At 41.4% G+C, this 20712-nt stretch overlaps 1 protein-coding gene across 2 annotated transcripts in view; it reads left to right on the top strand.

The window, feature by feature from the left end:
• Nucleotides 1-2685: 2685 nt before the first annotated feature.
• Nucleotides 2686-20712, top strand: part of mtmr8 (myotubularin related protein 8) — a 39957-nt gene continuing 21930 nt past the window's right edge. The window contains exons 1-5 of one of the 2 annotated variants that reach the window (XM_069892957.1): nt 2686-2855; nt 12636-12741; nt 15563-15685; nt 17971-18081; nt 19879-20036. In XM_069892957.1, coding sequence (XP_069749058.1) covers nt 15682-15685; nt 17971-18081; nt 19879-20036 — 273 coding nt within the window. In that variant the 5' untranslated portion in view covers nt 2686-2855; nt 12636-12741; nt 15563-15681. Of the gene's footprint in view, nt 2856-12635; nt 12742-15562; nt 15686-17918; nt 18082-19878; nt 20037-20712 lie in introns of both variants that reach the window. The other variant, XM_069892956.1, reaches the window with a different exon arrangement.

The following is a 20712-nucleotide window of genomic DNA, read 5'->3' as shown; positions in this document are numbered from 1 at the left end:
CACTCCTCCTGTTGTGGTCCAGGACTGCGTGGAATTTCTTCCTCATGCTCTTCAGCTTCGTAACCACCTGATTTTTACTGCGCTTGTGCCCTTGTGCTGCAAGCACTCCAGACAGCCGCTCAAATGTGGGACCATCCCTCACTGTCCCAGTGAGCTCCCTCTCCTGGGATTCCTGAGTCAGATGGTCTAGAAGCAGTCTTACCTCTTCTTCAAACCAGTTACTAGCCTTTCTTGGAGCCATTGTTCAAATGCACTGTTTCCCTTCACTGCTAAACAAAACGACTGAATCTGCACTAGCCTGCCTGCACAATGTGCTTCAAGATTCGCGCCAGGCGTCTTAGGCTTATGACGTCACTGACCTTTTAACATCTGCTTTCAGCCAGCTGCATTCAGGTGGCAGGGGGAGCCACTGAGCAGAGCTGATTATCCCTCTCGGAGGAGGGTTACGTAGCTTGCCTCAGGAGCGCATCCTGCACATTCAGGTGGCCTCAAAACAGCTGCATATTGCCTAAACATGCGGCTTTACATGCGGGGAAATTGGCCACCTGAAAGTGCCTTAAGACTACCAGTCCCTTGGTGATGACTGAGCTCACCAGTGTTCTCTTTCTTTTTAATGATGTTGCAAACTGCTGATTTTGGTAATTTTCAGGTTTGGGCGATGTTTCTTACTGTTTTATTCTTGTTTTTCGGCCTCATAATGACTTCTTTGAATTTCATTGGTACAACTCTGGTCCTTGTGTTGAAAAATGGCAACTACAGACTCCAAAGTTGATCAAAAGCTTAGAAGCAAGCTCTCTTATACCTGTACCAATGAAGCACTTAAACATACCTGAGGACTAACAAACACCTGTGAAGTGCAATTTCTACATGATCAAGTCAAAATGTATACAAATAACCTTGAATAAAATCTGCATGTGCACATGAATCGTTTGATTACAAATTCAACATGGATCACAGGGAAAATGAAGGAAAAAAAGTTTTTTTGTACCAAACATTATGTCCGCAATAGATTTTTTAGATTTGGATTTATTGCATAGTATATACATAACATCACATATGACCCTGAGATTCTTTTTCAGTGGGCGAGATAGAATTACCACTTATTGGTAGTGCAAAAAAAAAATGTACCCAATGTACACATGTAAACAAATAAAAAAATGTAAACAAACTGACTAAAATACAGAGAGGAAAAAAAATTAAGTATAAACGTAAGAGTCCTCAAATATCTCTGATTGAGTTTATTGTTGAGCAATCTGATAGTAGTGGGGTAGCAGCTGTTCCCAAACTGGTGGAGCAAGTCTTGTGGCACCTATACCTCTTTACTGATAGTAGCAGCAAGAACAGAGCATGTCCTGGGTGGTGTGGATCCTTAATGATTGCTGCTTCTTTCTGTTGCCAGTGTTCCCCGTAAATGTTATTGATGGTGGGTAGGGTTTTCCTGTGATGTCCTGAGCTGTGTCCACTACTTTTTGGAAGGCTTTATTCTCAGGGGTATTGGTATTCCCATACCAGACTGTGATGCAGCCGTTCAGCACACTTTCCATCAAACACCTGTAGAAATTTGCCAGGGTTTCTGGTGTCATACCAAACCTCCGCAAACTCTTGAGGAAGTAGAGGCACCGATGTGCTTTCTTCATGATGCCATTAGTGTGTTGGCTTCAGGAAATATTCTGAGAGAGTGACTCTCAAGAACAAAATTTGCTCACCTTCTCCACCTCTGATCCCCGAATGATTACTGGATCATACATCTCTGTTTTTTCCCCTTTCCTGAAGTCAACAATGAGCTCCTTGGTTGGTGGTGCACCATTCAGCCAAGTTTTCAACCTCCCTGCTGTCTGCTGACTCATTGCCCCTTTTTTTTTAAGGCCACCCATGACCCTGGTAGACAGGCAGTGAATTTGTAGATGGTGTTATTGTCAAACCGAGTCACAGTCATAGCCTGGGGCTTATCGTCATCGTCATTATCGTGGCCCATCCCTTCGCAAGCGAAGATGATCACGGTGCCCTGTAGCTCTTCTGCCCTTACAGAACTTTTTGTAGTTGTTGGCACCTTGTGATGGGCCACTGCCAATCGCGGAACGCCATACAGTGCGATTTTTTTCTGCGATGCCCTCCCAGTCAGTGTGGCTGACATGGAATGTCTGGAGATCGCGCTTGATTACGTCTTTGTACCGATGGCATAATGAATTGAAAGCTTGTATTGTTATGGAAAAAAATTACATATCATCGGCATGAGAATTATTCTTTCTTTCGCCACTAAGTGGTTACCGTCTTTGGAATATATGCATTTAGATGTACTGTGATGTATTCTATATTTTTCCTTTTTCTTTTAGCTCTCCTTAAGAGAGCTGGCTGATGGGGTGGGGGATGAGTTTTTTTTCTTTGTGTTTATTTTTAAAATTACTTATATTAGATTGCATATTGTTTTTCTATTAATGATTTTCTTAAATAAATAGTTTTCCAAAAAAAGGACTCTTGCAACCCCCCCTCCCTCCCTGCAAAGTTCACACAAAAAAGGCTCCCAGAATGCATTGTGCACGAAGAGCCTCTCCCACTCACATATCTTGCCCCGAATGCACTTACCGGCAACGTCAAGCCTCTGAGAGGATGGGAGGTGAAGGAGCGGCAAACATCACGCCCTCCCGCTCGCTCCCGCTCAAGTCTCGCGCGATGACGGCGGGGGAACTCGCCCCAATCACGTGGTGCAGCCGGAAATGGCGCACCCTAACGGTGTGAAGGAGCCTCGGGGAAAATGAAGGCGTGCGGACTGTGGCTCCTTCAGTCGGGCGCTTGATCGCGGCCGAGGGGGTGGGGGGAGCGACCCCCTGACGATGGAGCACATAATAACGCCGAAGGTAGGAGAAGCTGACGGCCGGAGGGAAAAGCAGAGCCTCCCGCTTCCTTTACGAGCTCTCGTCCCGTCCCAGTCGCCTCCCTCGCCCCCAGTCCCGGACCTTCCTCTTCCCCCCCCCCCCCCTCCTCCTCCTGCCAGGGTCCAGGACCTCTCTCTTCTCCCCGCCCCATTCGGGACCTCCCTCCTTCCTCCCCCCCCATCCCCCCCCCCCCGGTCCGGGACCTCCCTCCTTCCTTCCCCCCCCCACCCGGTCCGGGACCTCCCTCCCTGTCGTCCGTACGACCTCCCCCCATTCTGTCCCGGACCTCTCCTGCCGTCTGCCCACCCCCTTCCGGGACCTGGTCCGCCACCTGTCCTGGACCCCCCCCCCCCCGGGTCCGGAGCCCTCCCGTTGTCCCACCTTCCCACCCCGTTCCAGAACCCACTCTGATGCAGTCTCCTTCTCCACGCTCTGATCGCTTGCCCCATTCCTTCCCCCCCCCCCCCCCTTTCACTGTTTTGACCACCCCTTCCATTCTGCTTTCTCCTTGCACATTTGCCTCACCTGACAGAAAAATTGTAGAACTACTGTGGGTTAGCCCTGATCTTCCCTCTTTACAAAGTACCCCCTGTCTGTCTTTTTCGTTTGTTGTATGTGTTCTGCTTTTTCAAAGTGTGATATTTTTCCCTAGTAATAATTTCATCCCTCCCAAAGCAGAATACAAATTACACATTCTTATTGGCTCATTTGTTATGGTTTGCAAATTTGTCTGCTCATTTGGTGTCTGGTTTGGGGAGTTAGTGCTGTTTATGTCAGCTCTGATTGTCCAGTGTAGGCAGTACTTTGCTGAATATCATGAATATCTATTTTCATCTGAATCTTGAATTATTGGTGGCCATTGGGGTTATCTTCCATTATAGTTGCCAACTGATTTCTTCTACTTGTTCACTTTTTTAGTGGTGTATAGAGCTGGCTGAGATCGAGATGGAGGAGTCTCATTCTTGATTAAACAAAGTAGAATTGCAACTGTTTTCTTGATTGGTGTATTCGGTGAGGACTTGTAGTGAAGAGAGAGGATGTTGGGGTGTCATTGCTATTTTGGATATTGCACAGAAGTTCAGGTTTCAGCATTATAAATTTAAGTTAAGATAAATGACCTTTTTTTTAAAAAAAACTGCAAATGCTGGAAACCTAAAATAAAAATTGGAAATACTCAACAGATGAGACAGACTTCAAGAGAAGAGAAACTGACCCAATATTTTGGGTTAAAGGGTTAAGTGAATTTTGCGGACTTGGTGTTTCTAAAATCCATTTTCCACATGTTTTTTGAATTATTTTTCACATTCCGGAGCTCGGATCGAGCTCTGTTGGTCTCACTGCTACTTTCGAGTAGAAGTGCAGCGGGAACCTCAGTGGGGAAGTGTCGGTCATCAGCAGTGGCCACCATTTTTTTAAAGACAAGAACAAGGTGGAATAAAGCGGCGAACACAACCATGAAGGTAACAAAAAGGCATGGAGAAGGAAAAGAATAAATTGACAAATCATTCAGGATAAACATTTTAAAATTCAATGAAAATAATAAAAATGTTATTAGTATACAGTGACATATTTACATTATTTTGTAGTCTGCTTTAACTTTGAAATGTAATAAAATAGGCTTGAAACTGGTAATTTTGTGTAAATTTTCCAAACTTCCTGCAAGGGGCACTGTGCCTCCTTGACCTCTGTACACCTCATGCAAGCACTGGGCTCTTTTCCCTTTTTTTACCTCACTCACATGCCTGGAACTGTTAGATTTTGTTTTCCTTTTCATATTGACTAAGACAGTACACAAAAGTGCTGGTCCCAGATAGGGGAGTCTAAATGAGAAGACAGAGTTAAAGGTCCGGCTTTGATGGCATTAATAAACTGATCACAGAATGCAGTATCTCGTAGAACAGGGAAACTTTTTTGGCAACTAAGTTTTCTCGGTGGATAACACAATGCACAACCAACATGTTTGGATTTTCATTCTTTAATTTTAAACATGTTTTTTTTACCCATCAGAGCAGATGTACCATCTGAGCATTAGATACAATGTTTCCTTTTGGTATTTCATTTTCATTCAAATAACTTTTGAGCTTGCTGTAGATATCAAATGTAGTAGTGGTTGTTTCTGACGACCCACAAAACAACATCTCTTCTTGAAACTCTTCCAAATCAATATATCTCACATGTGCTAATAACAGAGCCTTACTGACCCATATGGTAGATTCATCCAGTTGAATTAAGAACTTCCATGATTTCAACTTCTCAATAGGCTGTTTTTCAACATTGTGACCCATATCATCTATTCTGTTGCAGACAGTATTAATACTCAATGGCATTGCTTGGGCATCTTTGTCATCCTTTTGCAGAACTGTTTTGAGAAACATTGATATTGCGGGTTTAATCAGTTCCTCCCCAATCATATGATTCTTCCCATGTTTGGCTATCAGAAGAGAAATTTCATAGCTAGCTTCAAGGGCCATAGTTTGCGCAGCGAATAACAAAATGATTTTGTAAAATCTATTTTCAAAGTTCTCTTTCAGTGATTTTAAAATATTCCAATTTTGAATTGACATAGTTGGCATGTTTTACCCTCAAATGATGCAACCTAGATTGTATAACTAAAATGGATGAGAGGGGGGGGGATGGGGGGGTGGCTTGGGAGGAGGGAGGGGGGAGGGAGAAAAAGTCACTGTAAATGTGTGGAAAAGAAAAAGTGTATATCATGGCTATTGTGATTTATGGTGTGAAAAATAAAAAATTAAAAAAAAAAAAAAAAAGACTGCCTGCTCTCATTGATTTATCAAAGTCTGTTGGCATAATGTGCAAAAAGGTGTACAGCAGGTATAAACCCAAACTTCAAGAACTCCACTGAATACTGACAAACCTTTTGCTTGCTTCGTCTGCTCATTTTGAATCTACAACAGCGCGAACTCCCTGAAACAAATTGCAGTGCAGATCTTTGCTTATTGTCGCATTCGCTCCACAGCAGATGCGATATAGCTGGATCTCCACTCAGCTCTGGAACACCTCGAAAACATCAATTCATACATACAGCTGTTCTTCATCGACTACAACTCTGCCTTCAATGCCATTATTGGCTCCGTACTGGTCAAGAAGTTAAAACTCTAGGCCTCTGTACCCCTCTCTGCAACTGGATTCTTGATGTTCTCATCGGAAAACTACAGTCAGTATGAATTGGAAACAACTTCTCCTCACTGATGATCAAAACAGGAGCACCCCAAGGATGTGTGCTCAGCCCACTGCGCTACTTGTTAAAGTGCACAAAAAGTAAGGCTTTGGTTCATTGATTATTCAGAAATCTGATGGCAGCAGAGAAGAAGCTGTCCTTATGCTGTTGAGTGCTCATCTTTAGGTTCCTGTACCATGACTGTGTGGCCAGGCACAATTCCAATGTCATCTACAAGTTTGCAGTTGACACCTCAGTTGTCGGCAGGATCACAAACAGCAATGAGGAGGGAGATAGATCAGCTCATTGAATGGTGTAACAACAACAGCCTTGTGCTCAACATCAGCAAAACCAAGGAGATGTTTGTGGACTTCAGGAGGAAATTGGAGGAATGTGACCAAGTCCGTATCGTGGGCTCATTAGTGGAGAGGGTCAAGAACTACAAATCCCTAGGTATCAACAGCTCTAAGGATCTATCCTGGAACTCCATGTGGATGCAATCACAAAGAAGGCTCGCCAGCAGCCCTAGTTTGTGAGGTGTCTGAGGAGATTCGATATGTGACTGAAGACTCTCGTAAACTTCTAAACGTGTACCAGGGAGACCATTCTGGCTGGTTGCATCAGCCACCAACTCTCTGGACAAGAATACACTCCAGAGGGTTAACATCATAGTTACCAGGCTTCACTCCATGGAGGAAATCGATAAGAGGCGGCTTTTTTTTTAAAAAAAGCAGCTTCTATCCTCAAAAGACCCCCACCACCCTGAGAGAGAGAGTGTGTGTGTGTGTGCGCAGGAACCAAACGATGAGCACTCAACAGCACAAGGTCAGCTTCTTTGCTGCCATCCGATTCCTGAATAATCAATGAACCAAAGCCTTAATTTTTGTGCACTTATTTTTATTTTTTTTAATATACAGTTATGTCATAAGATGTTTATAATATGAACATTTACACTGTGATGCTGCTGGAAAAATACTGAATTTCATGACTTGTTTATTACAATAAATTCTGATTCTGAGGGGAGTTATCCTTCCATCATTTTTCCTTATAAAGTTCCATTAAGGATTTTGTATGCTTCCAAAAGATCATTTCTTTGTCTTCCAAACTCTAATGAGTACTGACCCAACTTTCTAATTCTTTCCTCAAAAGATAGTTTCTTCATATGTGGGATCATCCGGGTGAACTGTTTCTGAACCTTTTAAGGATGTATCTTCCCTTTGACAAGGCAAACAAAACTCTTCACAATGTGGCAACGCCTCTGTTAGATGGAAAATTACAAAGGTTCACTGCCCTCTTGGCAAATAAATGTCTTAGCTGTTCTGAATATTATACTCTTGTTTTGAGACCTTGACTTTGCATATCCTTAAGAAGCCGCACTAAAATGGTGGATCTTTCAGTGAGCTGTTATGATTGGGATAGGTTGAGGAGAGTGGGAGGGAGAACATTGGTTGTCAAAGAGCAGCACTGAAGGTGATAAATGGCACAATTGGGGAGAGGTAATCTGGGTCTGGGAAAGAATAAACTGCTTGGATCTGTATTGTGGAATGAGGTTGAGATTTTCTTGAGTGGGATAGAAGGAATGCAGGAAGAAGGGAAATTTTGGGGAGACTGGGGTTGGGTACTGAACCAGGGAGAGATCGGGTAAGGGGAATGAGGAAAAATGTGTGGACAAAATTATGTACATGTGGAGTGTTCACATGAAGAGAGTTTGAGGGGGAGGTACAATGACTTGGAATGTTTTTGGACTTCTTTGCCATTGGATCAAAACTAACCCAAATTGTCAACTCCTCTCAGAACGAAAGTGGAAACAAGTTGCTAAGAGCCTATAATGGGAGCAAGACATCTTAAATTGGTCATTAAATCTTGCAACAAAGGCCAGGTCCCGACAGGTTGGAAGACAGCAAACGCGACACCACTTTTTAAGAAGGGATGTAGTCAGAAGACTGGTAACTGTCAGCCAGTTAGCTTAACATCTGTGGTCAGGAAAATGCTTGAAGCTGTCATTAAGGATGAAATACCAAGACATTTAGAACAAAGGGGTTCCATCAGGCAGACCCAGAAAGGGCAGATCTTGTTTGATAAGTTTTCTGGAATTTATTTGAGGATATAATAGGTGCGATTGATTGAGGGGAACAGGTTAATGTTGTATATTTAGATTTCCAGAAGGCATTTGATAAGATGTTACACAAGAGACTTATCAGTAAGATACAGATGAATGGAGTTGAGGGAAGAATATTGGCATGGATTGAGGATTGGTTAACTGACAGAGAGTCGGGATAAATGGGTGTTTTTCTGATTGGCAGACGGTGGTAAGTGGGGGGCCGCAGGGGGTCGGCGCTGGGCCATTGATTTACATTGATGATGTGGAAGAGGGGACTGAGTGTCGTGTAGCCAAGTTTGCAGATGATACTAAACTGAGTGGAAAAGCAAATTGTACAGAGGATGTGGAGATGCTGCAAAAGGATATAGTTAAGTTAGGTGAGTGGGCAAAGGTCTGGTAGATGGAGTACAACATTAGTAAATGTGATGTCATCCACTTTGGTTGGAAAAATAGAAGAGCAAGGCAAATGCAATTATACAAGGTACTGGTAAGGCCACACCTGGAGTGCTGTATGCAGTTCAGGTCTCCAGACTTGAGGAAAAAGATACTGGCCTTGGTGGCAGTCCACAGGAGGTTCATCAGGGTTGATCTTGGAGATGAGGGCGTTGACCTACGAGGAGAGACTAAATTACCTGGGATTTTACTCTTAATTCAGAAGAATGAGAGGAGATCTTGTATAGACATGAAATTATGAAGGGGATAGATAAGAAAGAGGTAGGAAAATTGTTTTCACTGATAGGTGAGACCAGAACTAGGGGACCTCAAGATTCAGGGAAGTAGATTTAAGCTGGAGATGAGCAAAAACTGTTTTTCCCAGAGAGTAGTGAATCTATGGAATTCTCGGCTCAGGGAAGCAATTTGAGGCTACTTCATTAAACATATTTAAGGTTCGGTTAGATAGATTTTTTACATTAAAAAAAATTAAGGGATATAGGGAAAACGCTGGTAGGTGGATCTTATTGAATGGCAGAGGAAGCTCAATGGGCTGAACGGCCTACTCCTGCTCCTACTTATGCTCTATACTTGCTTACTGTAGCCATTCTCAACCTTTTTTCGAATATGGCTCCCTCAAGAACTCTGCTCAAGTTTATGAGCCCCCTTCACTGTGAAGCAGTCAAGTTTTGGTTTATTTCATACTTCTCTCCTACCAGCTACACAAAAAAAAAACATAAAAATTATTTATTATGTAAGATGAAAACCAGGCTTTTACTTAAATGTGCTGTGGCACTCCCCCCCCTATAGCTCCCGTTGAAAATTACTGGTTACTGCATCGACATGTTAACTTTTAAGGAATTCATGTACAAGGACACTAGTGTCCCTTTAAATGCTAACACCTTTGTTTCTTTCCACTTCAAAAACATTCAGCTTTTGTATTTGTACCAGGAAATCTAATTTTTTTCCACATTCTATTCCATTTACTACGCTCCTGTCTTTTTGCTTAATCTCCCTAAATCTCTGCATTTCCCTCAGTCTACACTGCTACCCAGCCTTGGAAGATCAATATTCTTTGATCTACGGGTATGCTCCGTTTAACGTCTGTATGGGTAATGTCCTACCACATAGACATCTGTGGTCCCATGATTATTCACTTGAACAAGTCCCAGCAATTTAGAAACAATTGGAAATTATATACTGCATACCTTAACTGATCAGACTGCCCTGCGCTCTCCCCTCTGCCCCGTGTCGGTCCCCACACTGATCTCGCGCCTCACTCTCTGTCCACAGCCCTGTGTCAGACACCACACCACACGGATCCCTACTTACAAATAAAAGTTTACAGTACAGTATCCTATATAGCTTTACTGTATATTTCACTGTATAAGTCTACCCCCATTTTTCAGACAGTCCAGGCCTCCCAGGACCAACCCAAAAAATTTTTAAAACACCCCAATCGCAAGTAATAAAGCTGTAAATTAAGATTTTAAAAAAAAAAACCTTGGCCGACCAGACAGCAACTGCTCACAGAGTTGGAGTGCTCCCGGCAAGAGCAGAAACCTTGGCCTTTCCAGGCTGGAGCAGCGGCAATTACTTCAGAGTCCCAGGTAGGAGCGGTTATGGTGGCACCCATGTGTTGGGGAGTGTAAGTGCCGGTGGTGGATAGGTGCTTCCAGTATAGACTTGTACACCAAATTGACATCAATCAGTTTTTATGGTGAATTTAAGATCTCCAAAGTCTATCCAGCGTATAAGTCAACCCCCACCGCCTTTAGAATTTTTTTAGGATTTCACGACTCGACTTGTACGCCGAAATATATAGTAATATGGTGTTCACCCAACATCTACATTGCATGACATCCAATTTCACAAAACATATCATGGATGTTAAGTGGCACATACCTGTAGACACTTGTGAAAGCAAAACAAAAAAACTGCATATGCCAGAAATGTGAAATTAAGATAGTAAATTCAAGAAATAATCAATATGTCAGGCAGCATCTAAAGAAGGAGAAACAGAAAAATATAAATTATCAATAGATAGTCAATTCTCAAATAGCATGAAAAGTTGTTGACTTGAAACATTAATCCAATTTCTGTCTAATATTGGCTGACTGCTGAGTATTTCCATCATTATTTTATATTGCATATTGTACTTGATCTGATCTCATTGTCAAAATTATTGATTTGGATTGGAATGGCAACAGCCCCAACACTATTTCTCGTACTCCTTGACCCAAAATACGCTATTCATTTCTTCTGTTTTCTCTCTGTTAATGAATTCTTGTAATTATACTTACTGAAATAAGATGGACCTTGTAGAAATGTATAAAATTATGAATGGGATAGAACAGATAGACATCAAAGTAACTTCCACTGGTAGGTGTTAGGTCTGCTTTGTTCATGAATGAGTGAGACAAACACCAGACTGAGTCGAAATCAGGGTTCTTTGTTCTTTATTACCGGATTGTAACACTTGCAACTAACCATGTTAGTCGGAGAATGCATTCTGCCGTTATCAGCAAAATGGTGATTTTTTATACCCTTGGATACATGCTTAGAACATCATCATATCATTACTTGTCCAATGACTAAAACTGTTGCTATCCTTTCCCTGCTAGCTTCCTGCCTCTCAATCCATCAATGTCTCTCTTATCTTGTAAGTACAAGGATGCATTCACATCTTGTTACAGCCCTGTATAGGGTAACTCCTTACACATTCCCATCTCATGATGTTTTACCTTACATAGGTGAGACCAGAACTTGGGGATGTAGCCTCAAGATGCAGTGTGGTGGGGGGGGGGGGGGGGGGGTTTCAAGATTTAGGACAGAGATGATAAGAAAGTAGTAGAGGATTTCTCATTTATATTTTTTAAGTCTTTTGAGTATTTTTTTTTGCATAGTAGGGGAATTAAAAGTTATGGGTGAAAAAGGCAGGAAGGTAAACCTGAGTTCACAGCCAGGTCAGCCATGATCTTAATAACAGCTCAAATGGCCAAACCCTGTTTCTTATGTTCTTATTATGATCTTGATCCACACCAAAATATTATCCCTAATACGAGGCACTTTAATTTTGTTTAATAATCACTTGTGTAGTCCCTTTCAGAGAAGATCTTCTGAATGTCCAAGTACCTCATAGCAACTGGTTTGCCCTAATCTGGTCCACGAGTTACAATTTCAAAGTAGTCAAGAGATTTGTCAAACATGATTTCCCTGTTCCATGTTGATTCTGCCCAGTCCTCTTGTTATTTACTGAATGTTTTCTTACCACTAGATTCCATCATTCCCTCTACTACTGGTATCAGATCTGCCTGGTCTGTTTCATGTTTTCTTAAGTAGCAGAGATATGTTTTATAAAAAAAAAAAAAAAAATCTATGGCATTTTAGAAGATGGCAACCATTATTTCCATTGCTGTGACCTTCAAAATCTGAAGATGCTGGTAATCTGCTCCTGTAGATATGTCACTATCCCATTAATTAAGTTTTTAAATTTGTCACAAAATACCTTGTATAGTGGGAAGGATTCTTCTGCAAGCAAACTAGTTATCTCTAGCATTCACACAGGTGTGTAATGAGAACAGAGCATAGAATTGCAATAAAGGAAAAATAATTATTACCAAACAAGGGAGGATGACAGCACAGTTATGGAATTCATTCAGATGCCTGATGGGTGCAGGGAAGAAACTGTCTTTATGCCGGTTGGTGCATGCTTTCAGTTTTGAGCCTTGTCCGTGATGAGAGAAAAGAATGTTTCTGTGGTGTGATGGGTCCGTCAGTATGTCTGCTACATTTGCTAGGTAGTGGGAGACATAGAAGAAGTCCATGGAGGGGAGGAAAGTTTGTGATACGTTCACTGTCATAATCTGTTGCTTCCAATCTTAAGTTAAACAGTTCCCATACCTTGTTTTCAAGCATCCAGCAAGTATGCTTTTATTGGTATACCTGTGGAAATTGTTGAAGGACAGGGGACATGATGAACTTCCTGAATCTTCAAAGAAAGTAGAGGCATTTGTGCACTTTCTTAACAAAGGCATTTTTTTGTCCCAAGACAGTTCATTGGAACTTCGTGCCCACCTGCCTACACTTTGCTCATACAAGCCCGAAATGTTGGTTATGTATCTTTATCTTTGCTATAAAGTACACGGTTTGACCTGGTGAGTTTCTCCAGCATTGTGTTTTTATTTCAATCATGGTATAGCAGAGTTTCCATGTTTTATGATGTTAGCTGGGTGACTAATTCCAGACAAAAATCAGCTGCAAAGAATTGTGCCTGGGGCTATTTCCCTTTGGTTTCTGATCAGGAAATTATCTGTAGTGAGATGTGACTGCACCAGATAGCTCGTAGTAAATGAAAGTGGTGCAAACAGTTCAATTTCAAGACGATTGATTTTAAAATTCTTATCATCCATCAAAACATTACAATGATATTCTCCATGTTTTCAGACTTTGATCAGATTGCACTTAGAAAAGTGATTTTTGACAGTTAAAGCTATAAAAAGGACAAAGAAGCAATGTGGAAAGTGAAAACCAAATTTAGATGAAATCAGAATGAAATGGTTACAGCAAGGGGCTCAGCAGCTGGATGACCCATGTAGGCTTCGGGCTGGTGGGCACTGGCTTATTTAAGCCAGTTATTAGAACTGAGATTCAAGAGTGTGTTGAAGTCAAAAAGGATTCCCAAAGGGCCTTGGACGCTGAAGGCTTCTTGACTGGAGTCCCGACTCTGAATTCTCCCTGAGGCCTATCGCACATGCACTTTGGGGAAGTTGGCGTCTGGTGTGCTGAGGAGGGAGGGAATGCCCGACATCCCCGCTCCTGCCCAGGAGCCGAAGGTCCCACTGCTGTTGGGAGGCCACTCTCCATGATGACGCAGGGAAAAGGGATTCTTCCGACCGCTTGCGGCTGGAAGATTGCCATGCAGGTTGAGAGGGAGAGAAAAGTCTATAGGGATAGGTAATGAAGAAATTAAAAGAGAGAGGGGAGGGAGAGACCTGAAACAAGGACAATCATTGATCTAATTTCATGTCAGGTGATTTTTTTTTCAACCTGTGAGGTCACTTTGAATCCGAACAAATTTTGGATAAATGAGGATTATGGAGAATCCAATTTTGGATAATCGAAGTTGTACTGTATGTAATATGCTGGGGAAACTCAACAGGTCAATAGCATATTTTATGTAGCAAAGATAAAGACCCAATGTTTTGGGCTTGAGCAAAATGTAGTCTGAATAAAATGGTGGGAGGAGCACAGGCCCACAGGCAGGAGGTGATAGGTGGATGAGGGAGGGAGGGAGGGCACAACAACAAACAGGAAGTGGGGGTGGCTATGTGAATGGAGAGGGATGGGAAAGAGAGGGAGAACTGGGAGTAATCTAGCAGAAACTGGAGAGTTTGATGTTAATGCCATCCGGTTGGAGAGTGCCCAGGTGGAATATTGGGCGTTGCTCCTCCTTTGTACTGGTGGCCTTGGTTTGGCATTGCAGGAATGGGATGCAGAATTGAAATGGTTGGCTACTGGGAAATCCTCGTCGTTGATGCGGACGCCTTGTTACCCTGATAAGTATTACTTCTGTTGAAATTACTTGTTTTTTTTAAAAAATTTTTTATTTTTCACACCATAAATCACATTAACCATGGTATACACTTTTTACTTTTCACACATATACAGTGCCATTTTTTCTCCCCCCCCCTCCCTCCTCCCATCCCACCCTCCCTACCTCCCCCCTCCCGTCCATTTAAGGTATAGTTGAGCAACAATTATATTTGCATGACAACTTTCTCATGGTAAAATAACTATATGCTCCACTTTCATAAATGTTAATTATAAACATTTTCCATTCTGCATTGTACTCTACAAATGATACTTCATGGTGATCTGACAGCTTTGCTTGCAAGATTGAAGAAATATTTTTGACCAAAATTTCCCTTTTTTTCTGCTTAACTGGTATGAAAATATAAAATGCTAAGTTTGCTGCTTCTGATTGAACTGCAAAGGGCACTGTGATGTATTGAAAGACAGGCTGCAGGAAGAGTTGAATGAATCACAAATTTCACGTTTTAAAATGGATCAATGAACTTGGAGCATTTTTCTAATTTAATGCTAATAGTTAGGGAACATCTGTGTAGGGGGAGAGTATATTATCTTGATTATTCAAAGACTACACAGACAATCTTGTGATTCACAAGTTGGAAGTAGGCCTAATTAGATGAAGCGGGATTAGAACGTGGACAGTAGTGTATAGATGTCATTATCCATTTTTGAGTTGAAATTGATTCATTCTGATTATATTTTTATGTAAAGGTTCCATAATTTTCATGTAATAGTATATTTAGAATGAAGCATACATGAAAATCTTTAACTTTTGTCCACCGTAAGGCAGACAGAGAGTCGCCATTTTGTCCAGCGCCCCTCACAGAGACCGACAACACTTGGTGTTCCTATGCGGTCTCCCCTCCCAAGTACTGACCAGTCCTGAGTCTCCATAGGTTCCAAGATCAAACAACCTCTGGTGCATTCAGGCTATTAGGTGTTGTATAGTAATGTTGCTCTTTCCATCATTTATTCCTGTGTGCACATTTGTCGTGCAAGCTACCAGAAAATGATTGCGCACAAGGCACTAAAAGTAGCACAATGCTTCCATTAGTAAGTTAATTATTGCAGCATGAGAAATTTATATCAACTTTGAATGGTAATGTGAACATAAGAATTTTTGAGGAGGCCTTGTACAAAGGCCTTGTCTACATTTAAATTGATATAAATGATACTTTTTTTGTCCCAGGGACATTCCCTTGGTGGCTTTCATTTGCTCTGAGCTTATCGCCAATTATGTCTGGTCAGTCTTTGTGTGGATTCTCTTTTTTCCAGTGAAAGGCATTTATTCATCTACTGTGAATTCAAGATATATCTATAATCCTAATTATAGTCATAACTGTAATCCTAATTCCTATTTCCTGTTTGCCTTTTTATTTCTTAAAGGTGGAGTATGTGAAGTTGCTGGACCGGTTTACTTCTAAGAAACCAAAACTGGGAACACTTTATTTGACTGCAACACATTTGATATTTGTAGAATCTTCATCGGAGGTCCGCAAAGAGACATGGGTATGTAATTACTGAACAACTTTGATTATCTAAAATGACCGGGACCGAACCTATTTCAGATGACTGAATTTTTCGGATAACTGGTCATTTTTTAGAAAGAGCCCAGTAGTGACAGCAAATTACTTGTATCAATGTTCAAACAGCAACAAACAACAAGGGAAGGTTTTTTAAGCATTAAAATAATGTTAAATTCTCACCAAAAAAATGCTGGCTGCCGCCAACATGTCCCCAATGCTGCCGCTGATCACCAAGGCCTCCCAACTGCTGCCACTGATCCCGGACACGTCCCCGCTGCTGTTGCCGATCTCCAGGGAGGGTTTCCGGGCTAGTAGAACATTTGTTGGCAAGTTGGCGGGCTCCTATCTCTCTGTGGGCTCGTTCCGGCAGGGGCTGTTCTGCTTTGCATCCTGGTTCTCTATGTTGGAGCCCGGCAGACCCAGTCTTCGCCTGAAAACACTACCCCTCCCAACCACCGCCAGCAATCACTGATACCTCCCCATTGAGGTTCCCACTCCTGGCTGGGAAACCACTCTCCTTGCTGATGCTAGGACAAGGGATTCTTCCCACCGTTTGCAGCTGGGAGACAGTGGCACCCAGTTTGAGAGGGAGAGTTGGAGAGAAAAGTCGATAGGGGTAGGTAAAGAAGAAATGGAAAGAGAGAGGGAAGGACAGGGACCCTGCTGTCATTTTAGAGAAGGTTGGATGTGTACATGGAGGTGAGGGGGTTGGAGAGTTTATTGGCGGTGAGCGGGAGGTTTGAGCTAGTGGAATTGTTCTAGTTATATGGAGTTACCTGAAACAAGGACAATTGTTCTGATTTCATGTCAGTGCAACTCTGGAAACAATTTTGGATAACTAGGGATTTCTGATTGTTTTGCATATCCTCCTTTATCCAAAGTTTTTTGCAGGCGAACAAATATTAGTTCTGGGTCCAAAGAAAATTTCAGATAAATGAGGACTTTGGATAATCAGAGTTGTGCTGGACATATTGGTCGACACTTCTTTTGTGCTAACCTGACTCTGAAGCTAAGGGTAGCCAACTCAGTTTAACTCAACTTTCTTTAGTGGCAAAGGTGATGGATTTGATTCAAGGTTTGGTCTTTGGTTCCTATGACCCTTTGACTTTGATTTGCAAAATTTGGAATAGTATGAAAGTAGCCGCAAACAGAAACTCGTCTTGTTCCATGAGACGATCTTAAACTTCAGGCTGAACATTTTACAACAATTTTAGTTATAATTTGTCACCCAGTAGGCTTTGTACTGGACAGTATTTGTTTTGCAAATGACTAAAGTTAATATTAGAGAAAGATTACATTAAAATTTAAATCTTAATTCTAGTTTATTTCTAATTTTCCTCCATTTTTCAGAGTTTCTGAAGAGATGATGTAATCTCGCAATATTCCCAATGAGTAATTTAAAAGTAGAAATTGCTGGTCATAATTTGGAATATAAATTCTATTTTGGAACCATAGAACACTATAGCACAGAAAAAGGCTCCTTCAGCCCTTCCTGTCTATGTTAACCATATTTTTTTCCAATCCACTGATCAATCCATAGCCTTCCATACCTCTCTCATCCATATATCTGGCCAAATTCTTCTTAAATGTTAAAATTGAGGCCGCATTTTCCACCTCAGCTGGCAGCTCGTTTCACACCCCACCATTCTCTGTGTGAAATAGTTCCCCCTCATGTTCCCCCTAAACTTTTCTCCTTTCGCTCTTAACCCATTCCCTTTGGTTTGTATCTCACCCCCCCTCAGTGGGGGGGAAAAAAAGCCTATCTATATTTACTCTTGTGTATCCCCTTTGTATACATATTATTTATTCATAATCATAATTTTGTTTCTCCTTTCCAGTCTTTGGATTTTGTTCTGGAGTTGACAGTGATATTTGATTTCAATTTTTGTTTGCTATTATTTTAAAGTAAGAATGAGAACACTACAGAAGGATGCAGTTGAAACTTGTTGCTGAATGGAAAAAAAAAAAGAAAATATAGAAGCCAATCAAGCAGCATGAGTGGGAGAAAGAGAATGGTCAACGTTTTGAGCCAAAACTCTTTATCAGGGCCCATTCTTTTTCCACCACTGATGCTGCTGGACCTGCAGAGTTTGTCCAGCAGGTTATGTTTGGCTTCAGATTCCAGCATCTGCAAGTCTTCTGTTTGTTTTGGGAAAATATGAAGTTCACAGCTAGACATCTAAAGTAGTTTACTTCTAATTTTTTTTTTAAAACAGATTTTGCACCATCATATATCAACACTAGAGAAGCTTCCCCTTACTTCTGCAGGTTGTCCATTGTTGATTCACTGCAAGAACTTCAGAGTTGCACATTTTGTTATTTGTCAAGACCGTGATTGCTACGATGTTTACAATTCACTTCTCAGATTGTCGAAGCCAGGTACAATATATTCTTGTGTAATTAAGTTTTCTGGCATTTTTCCCTTGTATAAGATTTTGATCTCTGTTCTAATCAACAGTTGATACATTGTTACAGTTTCTTAAAGCATTCATTCTGGGTTACTTTAAGATGCTTTTTGTGTTGGCAAGGATGCCCAGCTGGTTTTTTTTGCCCTGCAGTGTTGGCAAGGATGCCCAGCTGGTTTTTTTTGCCCTGCAGTGTTGGCAAGGATGCCCAGCTGGTTTTTTTTGCCCTGCAGTGTTGGCAAGGATGCCCAGCTGGTTTTTTTTGCCCTGCAGTGTTGGCAAGGATGCCCAGCTGGTTTTTTTTGCCCTGCAGTGTTGGCAAGGATGCCCAGCTGGTTTTTTTTGCCCTGCAGTGTTGGCAAGGATGCCCAGCTGGTTTTTTTTGCCCTGCAGTGTTGGCAAGGATGCCCAGCTGGTTGTTTTTGCCCTGCAGTGTTGGCAAGGATGCCCAGCTGGTTTTTTTTGCCCTGCAGTGTTGGCAAGGATGCCCAGCTGGTTTTTTTGCCCTGCAGTGTTGGCAAGGATGCCCAGCTGGTTTTTTTGCCCTGCAGTGTTGGCAAGGATGCCCAGCTGGTTTTTTTGCCCTGCAGTGTTGGCAAGGATGCCCAGCTGGTTTTTTTTTGCCCTGCAGGAAACCATAATGGTGAAACAAATTTTTGTTGCTGCTTGGTGGATGAGAAGATGGCAGGGTTCCTTTAGATATTTAAAAAAAAAACCTTACATTCTTGTGCAAATGGAATTATTGTGTTTTTGCTCAATTTAATAATTCAGTCAGTATTAGATTCCTCATTGACTTGACTTCATTGTTCTTGTTTTTTTTTATATGACTGCATTAAAATGCCATTCGCCCTGAGAGAATGGATTCATAGAAAGTGGAAGAAAATTATGTTGGTGCATTTGAACTTGAAAAACATTGATGTGACTCCAAATTCTCTGGTTGTACTTCAGTGTGTGTTAACAGATGTGACCATCCTTTTATGTTGTAATTCTCTGTTTTGATATTTTTCATGCATTACATAAAATAAGAGGGTTCATGATCGATAGCTGGTTTACTGCAGGGGTGGCCAATCTTTTAATTTTTAATTTGGACATAAAGCACAGTAACAGGCCATTTCAGCCCATGAGTCCGTGCTGCCCAATTAACCTACACCCCCGGTACGTACTCATGGGCCGAAATGGCCTGTAACTGTGCTGTCTGTCTAAATTAAAAATTAAAAGGTTGGCCACCCCTGGTTTAATGTGTCTGCGTGAATGTCTGCTCACAAATAATCTTTGTCAGCATGCTTCAACGTTCATTTATTTAAAATATATGTTTTAGGAGTTTGAGTTTCTTCAGAATTTCCAAAGAATGCTGACCAGAAAGAATAACTTGGTGTAATACAGGAGCCGTCTGAACTATGCTAAAGAAAGGATTTTGAGTTTACACATTTGGTTTAAACACGGTTGAAGTTGATCCAGGGCGCTGATAAGTTTTGTGGGAAGCAACAGATCTTGGTGAAAACCATAACATCTGCAAAACTAAGGCAGTTGTTGGTAATTTAGCTACAGGGCCACAAAAATTAGAATGTAAAATTAGGATATCCTCATTATTATTAACAATTCTTTTGTGGATGTTGGGAATGGATTTGTTGGGCTTGATTTAAGGCCTTTTCAATAGGATGATATCAAATGGATACTTGGGAATCAATTGTTGCTAATTGTTAGGGACATTCTTTTTGCATACCAAGGTTTAACATTTGTTGACTTTCCATCAAAATTGATGACATTTCAGTGGAATATGAAGAACTCTATGCTTTTTCATACAACCCTAAGCAGAAGGAAATGGACAGAGGGATAGGTTGGAAAATGATAGATTTAAGGAAAGAATTTCAACGAATGGGAGTCCCCAATGAACATTGGGAAGAGACTGATGTAAATAAAAATTATGAGGTAAGTAACAATGATTTTTGTACTTTTTAAAATTAGCCAGGTGTGCAAATGCTTCAATGGGAACATGTCTCTCAAATCGTTATGTGACTAATTAATTGTCTCAGTTTAACCAAATATAGTTTTATGAGTACATACCAAAAGATCCTTGAATTTGTGCTTACTTTATGGTCTTTGATAACTGATTTTGGTAAGAACAAAAGATTGGTTGCTATGTATGAATTTTAAACTGCGAAACATGAAAGAATATGGTTGCAGTCAAGATTCATGATTCTTTTATTGCCATGTTCTTAAATTAACTAAATTTTTTACATTTGTTTCTTGGTTTCTTGAAGCAAAAGGGAGTCCCTTCAGAGAATAAGCATTCATGATTCCTGCCACAACGTCCGATACCACTGACTCCTGTGCTCCCGTAACCTCTGTCGACCCATGACCTCCATTAATTAGTCTGTTTCTCAGTGAACCCAGGATCTCGCCATCCAAATCACCATCCTCAACCCCTGGTATCAAACCCCCAATACAATTAGGAAACTGTTTACAACCAAGATCCTCTGGGAGTCCTGCTCACTATTGACACCCTTGTGAATCTCAGTCCTGATACCTGATAACTTGAAAGTAGCCTGCTGCCTAGTGTGAGATCTTTGGCTGGCAGGTATTTCATTAGTCCACTACTGTGGTC

The sequence above is a fragment of the Narcine bancroftii genome, chromosome 8 (genome assembly GCF_036971445.1).
Source record: "Narcine bancroftii isolate sNarBan1 chromosome 8, sNarBan1.hap1, whole genome shotgun sequence".
Taxonomy (NCBI): domain Eukaryota; kingdom Metazoa; phylum Chordata; class Chondrichthyes; order Torpediniformes; family Narcinidae; genus Narcine; species Narcine bancroftii.
The sequence above is the reverse complement of the archived record's forward strand: the minus strand, read 5'-3'. Positions and strand labels throughout refer to the sequence as shown.